This window comes from Megalops cyprinoides, chromosome 5, assembly GCF_013368585.1.
Source record: "Megalops cyprinoides isolate fMegCyp1 chromosome 5, fMegCyp1.pri, whole genome shotgun sequence".
In the NCBI taxonomy this organism is placed as follows: domain Eukaryota; kingdom Metazoa; phylum Chordata; class Actinopteri; order Elopiformes; family Megalopidae; genus Megalops; species Megalops cyprinoides.
In genome coordinates, this window is record NC_050587.1 from 25,318,749 (window position 1) to 25,333,962 (window position 15,214).

General features: G+C 43.5%; 2 protein-coding genes across 3 annotated transcripts in view; both read left to right on the top strand.

Moving 5' to 3' along the window:
* Positions 1 to 8,394, top strand: part of atp2a2b (ATPase sarcoplasmic/endoplasmic reticulum Ca2+ transporting 2b) — a 35,586-nt gene extending 27,192 nt beyond the window's left edge. Inside the window, exons 11-21 of the mRNA XM_036528222.1 lie at positions 52 to 183; positions 347 to 466; positions 679 to 897; positions 1,156 to 1,491; positions 1,888 to 2,108; positions 2,346 to 2,548; positions 3,199 to 3,284; positions 3,831 to 3,964; positions 4,467 to 4,584; positions 5,185 to 5,478; positions 5,525 to 8,394. Of these exons, the coding sequence (XP_036384115.1) occupies positions 52 to 183; positions 347 to 466; positions 679 to 897; positions 1,156 to 1,491; positions 1,888 to 2,108; positions 2,346 to 2,548; positions 3,199 to 3,284; positions 3,831 to 3,964; positions 4,467 to 4,584; positions 5,185 to 5,454 (1,839 nt within the window). The 3' untranslated portion in view covers positions 5,455 to 5,478; positions 5,525 to 8,394. The remainder of the gene's footprint in view (positions 1 to 51; positions 184 to 346; positions 467 to 678; positions 898 to 1,155; positions 1,492 to 1,887; positions 2,109 to 2,345; positions 2,549 to 3,198; positions 3,285 to 3,830; positions 3,965 to 4,466; positions 4,585 to 5,184; positions 5,479 to 5,524) is intronic.
* Positions 8,395 to 10,381: 1,987 nt separating this feature from the next.
* Positions 10,382 to 15,214, top strand: ube2g1b (ubiquitin-conjugating enzyme E2G 1b (UBC7 homolog, yeast)). 2 transcript variants are annotated; one of them, XM_036528906.1, is made up of 6 exons: positions 10,382 to 10,548; positions 11,946 to 12,048; positions 12,337 to 12,434; positions 12,675 to 12,853; positions 13,810 to 13,924; positions 14,144 to 15,214. In XM_036528906.1, exons 1-5 carry the CDS (start codon positions 10,506 to 10,508, stop codon positions 13,894 to 13,896), a joined length of 510 nt encoding a protein of 169 aa, XP_036384799.1. In that variant the 5' UTR covers positions 10,382 to 10,505; the 3' UTR covers positions 13,897 to 13,924; positions 14,144 to 15,214. The 2 variants fall into 2 exon arrangements, with proteins under 2 accessions (XP_036384799.1, XP_036384798.1); XM_036528905.1 differs by having other exon boundaries at positions 13,810 to 15,214.

The following is a 15,214-nucleotide window of genomic DNA, read 5'->3' on the forward strand; positions in this document are numbered from 1 at the left end:
ATGAGTCTCGGAACATGGTGTTCATGTATATGCATCTTATCACTTCCTCAGACCAAAGGCGTATATGAAAAAGTGGGCGAAGCCACTGAAACCGCACTCACCTGCCTGGTGGAGAAGATGAACGTGTTTGACACCAATGTCAAGAACCTGTCCAAGATTGAGAGGGCCAATGCCTGCAACTCAGTGAGTCTCCACCTCCACCTCCACCTCTGTCTCGCACATGGTCACAGAATCCAGTGGAGAGGCCTTTTGTCTCCTTTTCTGTCTGTCTGTGCGGGGAGTATCAGTGTCTCTGTGAGTATAAGGTCTGTGTGTATTCCTACGTAACGCTTCGTTGGTTTCTCAGGTGGTGAAGCAGCTGATGAAGAAGGAGTTCACCCTGGAGTTCTCCAGAGACAGGAAGTCCATGTCCGTGTACTGCACCCCCAACAAAGCGCGTTCATCCATCGGCAAGATGTTTGTCAAGGTAACATGCTTGCCCTGCCCACCTGCCTTACCCAATCATGTGTCAGGATTAGGCTGACGCCACCCTCTCTCGGTATCTAATACCACCTGTGAGGATCTCATACCGGTCTCAGTGTTTGTCTTTGTTTTCCTTCATTCATTTATGTGTTTTATTGACATATATGTTCAGAATCCTGGAATCTGATTGGCTGGTGGGTCTGTGCTGTGTTTCAGGGTGCTCCAGAGGGGGTGATTGACAGGTGCACCCACGTGCGGGTCGGGGGCGACAAGGTGGTGATGACGCCGGGCATTAAGGAGCGTATCCTGTCGGTGATCCGGGAGTACGGCACAGGCCGCGATACGCTGCGCTGCCTGGCGCTCGCCACGCGAGACAACCCGACGCGCAAGGAGGACATGGTGCTGGATGACTCGTCACGCTTCATCGAGTACGAGGTGAGGCCCTGCTCACACCGATAACCAGGGCGTTGTATGGAAGGTCATCCCACAGGAATTTTTTGTGAGAGTGTGTGTGTGAGAGTGTGTGAGAGTGTGTGAGAGTGTGTGAGAGTGTGTGAGAGTGTGTGAGAGTGTGTGAGAGTGTGTGAGAGTGTGTGAGAGTGTGTGAGAGTGTGTGAGAGTGTGTGTGAGTAGGTGGGCGGGCAGTAGGTACCTGTGTTCACTCTGAGGTGGGGGGGGGGTGTCTCCGTGCAGACGGACCTGACGTTCGTGGGCTGTGTGGGGATGCTGGATCCCCCCAGGGCGGAGGTCGCCGCCTCCATCAAGCTGTGCAGCCGCGCGGGCATCCGTGTCATCATGATCACTGGCGACAACAAGGGCACGGCCGTGGCCATCTGCCGCCGCATCGGCATCTTCGGACCGGACGAGGACGTCACCGGCATGGCCTACACCGGCCGCGAGTTCGACAACCTGTCCCCCGCCGGCCAGCGCGACGCCGTCATCAAGGCCCGCTGCTTCGCCCGCGTCGAACCGTCCCACAAGTCCAAGATCGTGGAGTACCTGCAGTCCTACAACGAGATCACTGCCATGGTAACCTCACCCTTACCTTCCCTGTTAACATGACAGATAAAAGCCGTGTCTGCAGACTAACCTCCCTCCATTTCAGCCTGTCATACACTCCGTATCCAGGGAGCCTAATGTGGCTAAATTATCACTGATAATATTCATCTGCTTTGCAAACAGGACACACATCCCACATAATAAGCACATTGCACCTTTACATATAACAGAGTCTAGAATTCTTATTGTAGTGTGGGGGTCATCTGCCAAGCTTCTGGAGAGTCCAGCAAACCCATGTGATTCAAAAAAAGATTTTCAATAGAATTGTTGCTGCTGTTTGGTAGGTGTTGCGTATGAGCATCAGTGTGTGTCGTAGGTCAGTGTTGCACAGACTTTAATGTGCGCACGCGTGGTTCTCATCGGCAGACAGGAGACGGGGTGAACGACGCCCCTGCCCTGAAGAAATCCGAGATCGGGATCGCCATGGGCTCTGGGACGGCCGTGGCCAAGACAGCGTCCGAGATGGTCCTCGCCGACGACAACTTCGCCACCATCGTGGCGGCGGTGGAAGAGGGCAGGGCCATCTACAACAACATGAAGCAGTTCATCCGCTACCTCATCTCCTCCAACGTGGGCGAGGTGGTCTGGTAAGGGCCTCGGCATGGGCAGTCACCCTTACAGACACTATGTTCTTATATACATGCTGTGTGGGAAAACCTCCACACAAGTGCCTTCTACAGATGCTCCATATAGAGTCTCCACAGAAATGCCTTATAAGTGCTGTTTGTACAATTTACATAGAAATGCCTTAAATACTGTATGTAGAATGTCCAGTTGAATGGCTTATGGTTTATGGTTTAACTCGTGTGTTTCCCTGTTGACAGCATCTTCCTGACAGCAGCTTTGGGCTTCCCTGAGGCACTGATCCCAGTTCAGCTGCTGTGGGTGAACCTGGTGACAGACGGCCTGCCGGCCACCGCCCTGGGGTTCAACCCTCCTGACCTGGACATCATGAACAAGCCCCCCCGCAATGCCCGCGAGCCCCTCATCTCCGGCTGGCTCTTCTTCAGATACCTGGCCATAGGCTGTGAGTTCACCTGAGCGCACACCTGTCTGTGGGGAACAAGGCTGTGAACTGGGCCTTTGAAAGCCTTGAACACATTTTGAATGATCCTAATTCAGTTATTTCTATCCCAAAGAGTTAGAAAAAAATTACACTCACTCTTATATTTTTGCAGTTTTTTTTACTGTGAGGGAATTGGGTCCATCTTTCTTGGTAACTTGCTAGCTTTATGTTTACTGCCAATTCGCATCAGAACTGAACGAATTGACTTGCTTGTTGACTTGTTCATGAAGCCCATTGCCAAAGGTCATTGGTTCTGATATTCTCTGCCAGGAGTGTCCCCAAGTTAAGTGTCCATGCAGACAGAATATTATGTAAGAGGAAGTGTGTGTCAGAGTATTTCCTCTGTAATACCACTTTCAGCATGATTTCACAACAATTTGACTTAAAAACGACACATTGCCCCGAAAATGTGGATCTGACCTAAGCGTGGAAACCCTTCACACAGATTTTGCATTATACGTATAGCGCTCATCATCTTCTGTAACTTCACCATGTCTGCCCGTCCACATACATATAGATTAGTGAATGCAATGCTCAAAAGAAAAACAAGCCCTGTTATGCAGCAGACCCCTGACCTCTCAGTGACCTTTTCGTGCTCTGGCCCCTTGCAGGTTATGTTGGCGCGGCCACAGTGGGCGCAGCTGCCTGGTGGTTTGTTGCTGCTGAGGATGGACCAAGGATCACCTTCTACCAGCTGGTGAGAGAGAGCGCAAGAGCTCCCCCTCCTGACCGTCCCTGCTCCTGCAGAATGAGCACTGGGTCATAACCAAGGAGGTTTACAGAAGAAAAGAGGATGCATTCCAAGCCCTTTTACCCTATGCTCACTTCACCTCTCACTTCTCAAGCATATGCGAATTTCTCACTCTCAACGCTGAGGGCTAAGGATGACTCTGCGGAGCCCAAAGTGTCTGAGAAATAGATTGTTCCACATAAAATGTTTCCTTAGCCCAACATAGCGAACAATCATGGACTGTCATACACCGAAAACAATGATTCTGGGCACGGTAAACACTCTACTTCTATAAACCTGCTTGGTTAAACTACCAGACTGGAAAACATAAGGGTCACTACCCAGCTCCTTTGTATATATTTTACCAATATTGCAGTTTGGAGAAGTATGCAAGTAGAAAATACAAATACAAGAAAAGTTTTATCCCTAGCCCCTCTTATCACATATGGTTTTGTTTGCCCATAGTTCCGGCAATGTACTGATGTGATGTAACCTGTTGTCTCCTCCAATCAGAGCCACTTCCTGCAGTGTTCCCCTGACAATCCAGAGTTCCAGGGTCTGGAGTGTCACATGTTCGAGTCGCCCTATCCCATGACCATGGCCCTGTCAGTGTTGGTGACCATTGAGATGTGCAACGCCCTCAACAGGTCAGTCACTGCACTGCACCCTGAAAGAAAAGGCTTGTTCTGAAGGCACTAGTCTGAGATCAGCAGATCTCATACAAGTTGCTTCAGTGTATATAATGCAGTCAGTGCTTCTGTGTAAGAAGCCAGTGTGGGCCTGACCCTTTACTACTTCCTGTCCAATAACAGTGCAGCTGTATTTGTTTCATGTGCAGTGATCATGTAGCTGTATTAGTTTCACATGAAGTCAAGGTGTGGCTAGTTACTACAGAAAGGTGTCCTCTTTCTGTTCAGATTTGTTTACTTCCAAATGAAGTTTCCCACAGTGCTTCATAGTATTGCTACAATGCAAAAGCATTTATTTACTATATGTTAGGGTCAAAGTTAGGATGAATGTAGTTTGCAGACACATATGCTAATGAGGGAATGGAGAGACCAGCCAAACAGGAAGGCTGAAAATCAGCCCTGTCAGTGGGTCTTTGGAGGAAACCCCATAACAGAATCCCATGCATCTTTGTCCCCACAGTGTTTCAGAGAACCAGTCCCTGCTGCGCATGCCCCCCTGGGAGAATGTGTGGCTGCTGGGGGCCATCTGCCTCTCCATGTCCCTGCACTTCCTCATCCTCTATGTGGAGCCCCTGCCGGTAAGATCCAACCCCGTTCAGCCATACCCCCCCCCCACCCCCACCCCCCCGCTGCTGCCAGCCCAGACAGCGCTCACATTTAGCTTTAGCGCTATTGATTGAACAGGCAGGTGGTGCCATTTTAAAACATTTTAAAACCTCTTACAGGACTGATGTTTAAAGTAAAGAATCTTTCTCAGAGGTGCAACTGCTGGGCGCTATGGGGGATTCCAACCTTGGCTCCGCATCCTACAGCTCTCACCTGTTTCCTTATCCTGCACCCCACACGTCTCTCTCATTCTCTCATTCTCTCTCTCTCTCTCTCTCTCTCTCTCTCTCTCTTTCTCTCTCTCTCTCTCTCTCTCTCTCTCTCTCTCTCTCTCCCTCCCCTTCAAAATGCCTTATTGGCATGCGATATAAATATTACCAAAGCACAATTATTGGCATTGCAGCATAATGTACAGTAGTAAAATATAATGTACTGTAGTAATTTTAGGCGTAAACACAACAATAACAAAGATAGAATTCAAATGAAAATGTTTCACTATTCTGCTACTTCATATATTCTTTTTTTTCCATTCACATTCCATGCCCTGCCCCGCCCCTCCTCCCCTGCCTCAGATGATCTTCCAGATCACTCCTCTGAACTTGACCCAGTGGCTGATGGTGCTGAAGATCTCACTGCCGGTGATCCTGCTGGACGAGGTGCTCAAGTTCATAGCGCGAAACTACCTGGAGCCCGGTAAAGAGCTGGATAAGCCTGCAGGCGGGGCCTGCTCCTTCTCCACCTGCATGGAGGGCGTGTCCTGGCCCTTTGTGGCCCTCTTCTTCCCCTTGGTGCTGTGGCTGTACAGCACCGACACTAACATGTCCGACTTATTCTGGTCCTGACTTACATGAGCATGAGACCTTGTTTGTGTGTGTGTGTGTGTGTGTGTGTGTGTGTGTGTGTGTGTGTGTGTGTGTGTGTGTGTGTGTGTGTGTGTGTGTGTGTGTGTGCACGAGTGTAAGGGTGGAAATTAACACAAACCTAATTAATCATAAAAAAAACAAACAATAAACATTTGTAAAAAGAATCTTTAAATGGGGTGAAGAAGCAACAGAATTGTGGTCACGGTTTATAACTTGTATCTGTAACCATCAATACAATACTGCTCCCTGGTCATTTTATTGAATTGGTTGCAGAATTTTGTTGTCAAGTTTTTTTTTCTTTTGTTTTTGTTATTGCTTTTTAAATTTGTATTTTTTTTAAAGCCAGTTAGGATTATTATTTGTCTTGATATGTTTCATTCCAAAACAAATCTTTTTTTTAAATGCAAAATATATATTCTCTCCTCCCCATTCACAAGGCATTGGAAAAACTGTCTAATGTGTAGAGATTTAACACTATTTTATGCAAATCTTTTTTTGTGAAGTTTTCAAAAGTAGGAGGGATACAGAATCATTTACTAATGTTTACCATTGTGTCTTCAGTATGAATTTACAACCCTTTCTGAGCAAATGGCACAGAATAACAAGAAGGATTTGCCTGTTTTGTTTGCAAATCATGAAGAACACCCCAGAAACAGAAGCTGCGCATTCCAGGTTCCTGCATGAACTATACATGGCTTTTTTAACACTTTAATTTATTCATTCATCAACCGCCCCCCCAGATGTAAAATTGAACGTGTTTGTTCTGTTCTTTTTTTACACGTAATTTTTCCAGTATGATTCAAAAGCCAGTTTTTCTGCACTCGGCAGAGCAAAGCTACCTCAGTAAAATCAATGGTCTCTTCTTTCTGGATGCTCTCCCCTAATGAGCTTTTCACTGCATTTATACTTTAGTAGTCAGCCCTGAGGTACGCCCCCGATTGGCTGGTGCAGAAAAAATCCATCCATCCTGGTCCTATGTTTTTAGGATAATTTTGCTTCTGTCGAAAAAATGTTTGTTTTGGGGGATCTGTTGATGGAGTGTAATAGTAATGTCCAGATAATTTGGAAACTGTCATTCAGAACAAACTACCTGATCTATTCTTTTTTGCCCCCTTTGAGGAAAAAAAATACAATCACTTGAACCTTTGAATCTAGGCTTTTGTCTTCATTAATGAGATAGCTTAATAGGATAATTTTATATCATTAGAGCAGGATAGTTTAAAAATAATAGGAGGGAATAGCTTTTGCCCATAGTTGAGTTATATGTATGACAGTTACATTTACCAAGTGGATGGTTAATTTAAAGATGAGCTAAAATCCACTCTCAGTTTAATGGAACAATTCCAGCAAAGATTTTGTTGGCTGTATTGCTGGATGTTGCCGTACGGAGGTCTGCATCTCTTACCAGCAGGACCTCTGAAATGTCCAATGTACCAGCACTTCACAAACTGTACTGAACAGCTGTGATTTAGATGAGAATGTAGTGTACCTCTGTAAAGCATGTGTCTAACACCACCAAAGGCCTGTTCCCAGTGAGGCCATTTAGCGAGGCTGTTAAAACGGCTTTTTTTCGTTCACTTCTTTCCATTGGCTTCCCTAACAACGTGAGTATCCTGTGTCTGCATGTCCTTCTCAACACGCCGATTTGCCTCTTCATCCATCACTCACACACAGCCCCACCCATCTGCACCTCAAAAAATCACTGTCCTGGGAGAGGCCAGATTAGGCCGATCACATTTTTATTTAGGTCCAACTTGTTGGTGAATATCCTGGCAATCAGTGGCTCATATTTATAGTGGAAAGAGTTGTTGCAGTCAGCATTTGACAGTGAACTTTAAAGTGTTCCACAGCTATAGGGTAAGGGTCTAACATCCACTTTCCTGGTTTATGGATGAAAAAATTGTGTGTCTAGTTCAACCTTATGTTATAGAGAATAATCTTATTGATGTACCATCCACTGCTCTAACCTAAAGCAGTTTCAGGTTTGGCCATAACCAGCTGTATTCATGTTGACCAATGGAATTGCTCCTTACATCCATCAGGAGGAAAATAAAGCTCATGTTCTTTCAGTAAAATTAAATCTCATCTCTCATGGGTGTTCTGATTTAAAAAAAAAAAAATAGCATTCCGATAAGCTTCACTCCACACTCACTCTAGACAAAATCTCTCCTACTCCATCAATAAGATGGTCACAAGGCCCAAATAATTCTGTCTGCAAAGGACCTTAATGGTCAGAAGAGATGGCCTGCTAATGTCCATTCCTTGCTTTCAGTTCCCATTGGCTCCAGATGCTCAGTCTCAGTCTGGTCCATCTCTTCACCAGTCAAGTCAAATGTATTCATTTGACTGGTTCTTTGAACAAAAAAAAAAGCTTTAGTCAGAAATGTGGGCGGAATCTCTCCTCTGACATCACTGAAACCTTTATGACCTCAGTATTACAAAGTGAATGTGGGTGAAACTCTTATCCCCCTTTCATCAGTCCTATCCCAGAATGCCTCACTCAGACACAGCTGGCCCTAAATTCTTTGCATGGGTGTGCCCCTACTGTGTAGTGAATCTATCAGCACATTAAGAAATAAGTAGTGGAAAGATACTTGACATTATTTTTACTGTTCAAAAGAGCATTATGTCTTCCCTAAGAGTACATAAAAATTGCCACACACATCTGACAAAGGTATTTGACTTGAAGAACACAGCCTCCCCATTTATTCCTTCCTCTTTCTCTTCTCTTTCGCTGTGATTTCACTTCATGCCGCCTCTGATAGGACTTTGCTTTTTCCTGCAGCAAGTGACTTGTAAGCCCCTCCCCTCTCCTCTCGAATCCTTTGCAGAATCTGTAAGGTTTTTTTTTTTCCATGATTTGCATGCGTGTGGTGAGCAGCACATCTTTCCAGACATGCATGTAAAATGTGTGAAGAACAGAAGTTCCTATCTGTAATGAGAGTGATGGAATATATTTCAGATTACTGAAGAACAAGGTGTGTGTGTGGAGGGGGAGTAGGGTGAATAGACTACCGAAACACAGCAGACAGACAGGAATCCCATTGAAATAATATTGTATATGAGGCAACTGAAGCTCTTCACTGCATGGAGAAAAACTTTAGCTTAACCTTCAACCTGAATTGAAATGGAAGGTTTCATAGTATCTTTTTAAAAACCCATCTGTGTAAACTGTCCATTTTATATAAATGTACGATATACCATAATGCATGTCCTCCAGTTGTAAGTAGCCAAATTATTTTATCATCAGAGTTTCTATATTAAATAGCTATGTACAATATCACTAAATGCTACTAAAGACCACCCATTTATAAACCAAGCAGATGTTGAATGACTAAAACTAAATCACAGATTAATTTCATTATGAGATACTTTTCCTAAGGAAATCTTTTTTTAGAGGGTGTGCAAAATAACCAAATATACTTTTTTGTTTTGTTTTGCACTGTAATAACGTAACTTATTTAAGTAAGGCTGCATTATTTGGGCAGGCAGTGGCGCAGGAGCAATGCAATGCATTTATTTCAGTCCTTTTTACACCAGGTTTGGACCATGAACAGCTGTTGTAACAACTGCTCTTTCTCTGCGCTGACGATTGTATCACACTGATTGTGGTTTAAGGTAAATAAACCAATTATACATGAGCCTGTGAGTGTGTGTTTGTGTTATTCTGATGGGCTTGATATCCCAGGATGGCAGAAGACACATTTCAAAACTGTTAAATTTTATTTGATATGGTGCTCTTTGTACACAATTTCAGATACACAATCTTGAATATGTCTGAAAGTAATGAATGTCACTGTGGAACTCTACCTATGGTAGAAAATACTGTATCTTACAGATATCCAAGGGACAACCTGAGAAGCAAATCAACTCTATTTTTTGAGGAAATTGAATTGAACTAGTCTGTGAGGAGTGAAATTTCAACACTGTTATACCTTAGTTGCTGAAATGGTGTCCAGCATGTGCTTAGCTGTATACATAAGTGAAAAATATGACCCAGAGAACTTGTTTTGTGTGTACAGATATTATTTTAAATTCTTGATGATTAAGCAGTTTACAACTACTACTCTTCCTTATACACATGGTTCTAAAACTATAGTAATCCAAGATTTTGGAAAAATGTTGTTTTCCTATAGTACATACTAATGTGTAAAGCTTAAGATGTAAGAAGAGTGGGGGAGTTATATGAAATAATAGGCTATGAAAATACTCAGACGTCTTTACACCACCAGGCACGTAATTGGAAATGTGCAGGGCCACATCTTGTCATATATCCGTTTGTAACCCCAGTCCAGTTAGCTACCAGAAGTACAATGGAATATGCAAATATTGAAATGAGCGATAAAATAATATGATCCATTAATTAAAGCTTGCTGGTGGAAATTATTCACTCTATTCACGCAACTGCTAATATGTTGATTACTGTGCGCTTTCTTTTTTTAAATAGCCTAAATAATTGAATTAATTCATTGCCAGCTAGCTTCTACATCAGAAATCTTACTTGCAGCTAGCAGATATTCCCCTGCTGCAATTATTAACTCACCAGAAACATGAGAAATGTGAGTAGTTTTCTATAGCTGGCAAGGTATTGAACCATTGCCAACACGCTAGCAACCACTGGATCCATAAAGAGACGCACATATCAAAAAGCGTGCCTCCAAGACACTTAAATGTATGTCCTTAACTGTGAAACTTGTGACTGTCCTACACTTTGATGACTATTTCCCTCCTAAATGTGGACTATTCAAGCCAAATAAATACTAAATTAATAAATATAGTACTGTGTGTATTTAATTAGTTAAGGGTGACACAAGTTGAAGTTATTTTTATTCAAGTGTTTGAGACTTCCTTGACGTAGTGCGCATGCGTTCCAGAAGGCTTAAATAACTGGGGAGACCGTAATAAATGTGTCAGACAGAAGCAGTCAAAATTGACTTAAGATATCCTGCTGTGTCCGGACTGTCCAGTTTCCTTTGATTAATTTCACAGTATCGTTTCAGTGATATTTAGTTATTATAAATCTACTTGCGATGAGTGAGCAATCATCCCTACTTCTTCGAAAACAACTGGCAGGTAAAGTTAACCGTTTTGCTATCTTACGCTAGCTACTTAGAAAAGCTTTTAGCAGCGAAAAACTGGCTGGTTCGATGTGTCTGCATCGGAACTCGTTTGTCTTGGCTCTGTGTACAATGTGACTTAATGTGACTTTATGTTTATTTTAGTTTTTAGAATTCTGGTACTTTAGGTAGCTGGATAACTAGCAAGGTATTACGAATTATCTCTAGGACTAGCACGCTACTTAACGGTCATACGAGGGCGTTCTTGGTGGCAGGCTAAGCTAGCTAAATTAGCCGGCTAGCCAGTGTATGGTACCACGTTACTTAGCAACTGGGTGGCTGGTTACTGGTCCAGCCGACCAAGGCTGAGGTGTCAGTCTTCTTCTGCTGGATGAGCGGCTGATTTGGTCAGACAATTACAACAAAAACTTAAATTACGCTAGCTAAGGAGCCAACCAGTCAACTAAAACCGAGTATTAACAACAGCGTTGGCTGGTTAGCTGAACTTGGAAAAACACATATTATATAGGGCCCTTGTCATCATGAATCTGCTTTGCAAGAATAGCGCTTCTGTGGTCGTGCGTTGTGTAGTAGGCTGCAATGCGTTGTGATAACTTGGTGTAGGTTGGCAAAATATGCTGACTGCTGTATTTTTTGGTGACTAACGGTAGCTGGGTGGCCCTGAGGATGACATTGTAGCCAGCTTGCTAGAAGGTTAGTCTACCGAGCCACGGAATTGTAATGTCTTAAGAATTTCTGGTGGTAAGTCATCGGTATGACATCAAACAAGTTTAAAGAACACTACGTGATAGGTAATGTAACTATACTAGTACAGCTAGTTGGGTTAGTAGGAGTTACGATGTATGGCGTAGTAGAATTAAGCGTAGGTGATTACTAGTTACTTGACATATTGTGCATTTCACGTGTGTTCCAAATGGACACGTTCTTACAACATTGCAGCCATGTGAGTGTCGAAATAATATGACGTAGACATTCCTGAAACGTGAGAACGCTGTTCTCTCGAGTTGCAACTGCAGGATTATTATAGCCAATGAATTAGTCAGAACTATGACGGGGTTTCTCAAAACGTTTCGCGGATATGAGACAGTGGTTTTATGAGTAATTCACATGAGATCATCTTAAAATGGAGAGGAAGTAGTGCAGGCTATATTTTTTTCAAAGTTTCTCAATCCTCGTCAAGGCATTTAAAGGGAGGGAATGAAGTTTGACAATCTGCGACAAGTAGACTAGCTGCTATTAGGATGCACGTTTTTGTCACAGAATACAGAGCAACTTAGTATTTGGTGGAGGTGTAATTATTTAAGAGGCGTTTCCTTTTTTTCGTCAGTCTAGTCCGTTTTCCCCAGATCTTAGCCTTTTTGGTCAGTTGTAATTTCACTTCTTTTTTCCCAGAACTCAACAGAAATCCTGTGGAAGGCTTTTCGGCTGGCCTGGTTGACGATAATGACATTTACCAATGGGAAGTGGTGATCATTGGACCGCAGGACACGCTATTGTGCGTGAGACACTTTTAATTGAATGCTTCTGAACTGGATGCCATTTTCATCCCAGTACAGCAACTTCGAATGGCCTAGCCCTATTGTGCTTGTTATGACCGGTCCTTCTCATACACCATTGGCAAAATCTTACCTTTGTTTTCATGGCTGTGTGGAATGTATGGAATGACACAAGTATAACTGCTCTCCACACAAATGCATTGAGCCTGATGGTGTCTATACTTTTCATTATGGTAGACAAGAGCAAACTCTTAGGAATTCTGTTTTGGGGTCTTTCTGTTTTGCAGCGAAGGAGGGTTTTTTAAAGCGTACCTGACATTTCCTTATGACTACCCATTGCGGCCTCCAAAGATGAAGTTCACTACTGAAATCTGGCACCCTAACGGTAAGCACAAAGGGGTGGGGTCAGGTGGGGGTGAGGCTTTTCTTTCCTGTTGGTTACAAACATGTTGTGGGAAAAACGGTAGATCTGGGAGCAGGTGCTGAGGGTCGTAGCCTGCTGCTACAGGAATATTATCCTCCCCAACAGGCGTGTGTTCTGATACTCCAGTGTGATACCCTGCTCTGTGCTTTGGTGCCACCCGTTGGCTAGTGATGGTATGACACCACCCCTCTTTCCCTTTAGTGGCAAAGAATGGCGACGTGTGCATCTCCATCCTGCACGAGCCCGGCGAGGACCGCTTTGGTTACGAGAAGCCGGAGGAGCGATGGCTGCCCATCCACACAGTGGAGACCATCATGATCAGCGTCATCTCCATGCTGGCCGACCCCAACGGGGACTCGCCTGCCAACGTGGACGCTGCTGTGAGTCACACCTCCACGTATCAGAGGGCGGGGTTCCTGAGCGGCTCAGTCGGCGAGGCGCTCCTCTTGACTGCCGGCTGAGCCCTGTGGCCCGGGTTCCATCCTAGCAGTGTCATGAGCTGACAATGACTACCTACTTCACTGTGGCGCACAGATTGACTTGTGAAAGCATAGCCATTGGCTGCATGCATGTGTATTGTAGCATTGCATTAGTTTCACTTCAGCGTTTATGGACAGCAGCAGGAGTGGCAGGCGCACAAATTTGAGACTGAGGGGCGAAATTGCCAAAAGAGACAACTGCCATTGAACCAAGCTGGGCTATCACAGAAGAGGGGAAAATTTGTGTAGTGAAAACCACAGAGATGGATACACTTGCAGAATTGAATTCCATTTTTAAAAATAAATAAAAATGCAATTCAGTTTTACAAGTGAGAATCCCTTGTTTAAGACATAACTATACCATATAAAAGCTCCATTGTCTTTGTCACCTGTTTTGCTGATCAATCTGCAAACACACAGCCCTGGGTGTACAGTACCCCTTCACCTCCACGCTCAGGAATGTGCACTTGCTTGACATTTGTATGTGTAGCAGACACTGTATTTAAAATTGGACATAATGTCAATTTATACAGCTGGGGTTTTACTGAGGCAATTTGAATTACCTTGTTGAAGGGTATAACTGCACTGCGAGCAGTGCTGTTTGGGATTTGAACCTACAACTTCTGGGTTGAAAGTTCAATTTCCTTAGCACTATGCAAGACTGCTGTCCTATGTGGCTTTTAGCCTTCAGCCCCAAAGCCACTGATCTTTAGCAGGAAGCTGGTACATTGCGTCCCCTGTAGTATCACTCCTAGGACTTCATATTCATCATATTGCACTGTAGAGGTCAAATGCACACTCACACATGCGTACACAGGCGCACTGCTGAAATGAACAGTTGTCTGTCTGTCCCACAGAGGGAATGGAGGGAGGACCCCAAGGGTGAGTTTAAGAGGAAGGTAGCCCGCTGTGTACGGAAGAGCCAAGAAATGGCATTTGATTAGCTGCTCCATGCAACAACTACCATGCAGAGTGAGTACCAGAAGAAGTGTCCGACTAGTATAACAATATTCTATTGTGGGAATTGTAGAATACTCTGACATTAAATGAATGGCCAGTTTCTTTAAATAGCGTTGCTTTTAGCGTGGGGGGTCATCAATTCTGTGAGCTTGGGAAGTTTTCAATATTAATACCTTAAATTGGGCAAACAGTTTGTTTTCCTTAATCACTTTTTTTCTTTTTGTATTCCAGCCTGAGGAAAGTAAGCTGGTGAGGGCAACCCTGTCATTACTCAAAGGCCACATTCCTCTTCAGTGGAGGAGGGCATATGAGCCTGAAGTGGCCAGCACTTTTTTCACAAAGCTCTGGTGTTTTTTACAGGATGTGAGAGAGTTACCAGCTCAATAATCTTCAGTTTTCTTACCTGGAAGTTAATATTTAATTTTTATTTTTGAAAATGATATGTGATGATATATTATTATGGTAATTTGTGGTCCCTTCTGTTTTAAATCTGTCACTGAATCAAGTTTGCATCACAGTAGCAGTGTGCTCCGCCACATAAACATTTGCAAACAAATTCAATAACCTTTCCTTTATTTCTGCTGTGTGTTTGCCCTAAGCTTTTACCAGCATGCTAAATATGTTGTGCAACACACAGAAGTAAGATTGAACGAAGTAATTATGTGTGCAGAGGATAGAGACACAATGTCAGTATTAAGATTAAACTTGCAAAATTTTATTTTATTTTATTATTTTATACTAGTAAGCTACCCTCTGTGACCTCATATTACTGGTATCTTTATTAGTCATACAGTCTACTGTCATTCTCAGTCCCACTTTCACCAGGGGTTTGGCACTCAGTGGAATTATGCCTTAATTTCTCTTCTACTGTAACCAAGGAAACAGCTTCCAGTGACATCGGATCTGCATGAGAATACTTTTCATTCAAATTTTGATAATTTTTTTTTTTGGACTTTGGGGGGATTTACATGAGGGATCTAAAAATAGTTCATACAAAAAAACTGAGCTGTGAAAGTATATTTTGTATATGTAATTATGGTGTACCATAGAAACATCTGGATTTACCTCATCTTCATGCTTACAGCTCTTGCACTTTTTTGCACAATATTTTTTTCCAGTTGTGTGTGATGTGGTGTTTTTCCTCCCTTAAGATATGCAAACTTCCTGTGCATGCCTTTCACTATTTTTTTTTCTTAAAAACATGGAATGTGTGTTATTTGCTGATTAAAGTTTACTGTTTTACATTTCCTTTTAAAAACCACCTGGTGTCATTTTTCCCTTGATCCAGTTCCCTTGCTCTGC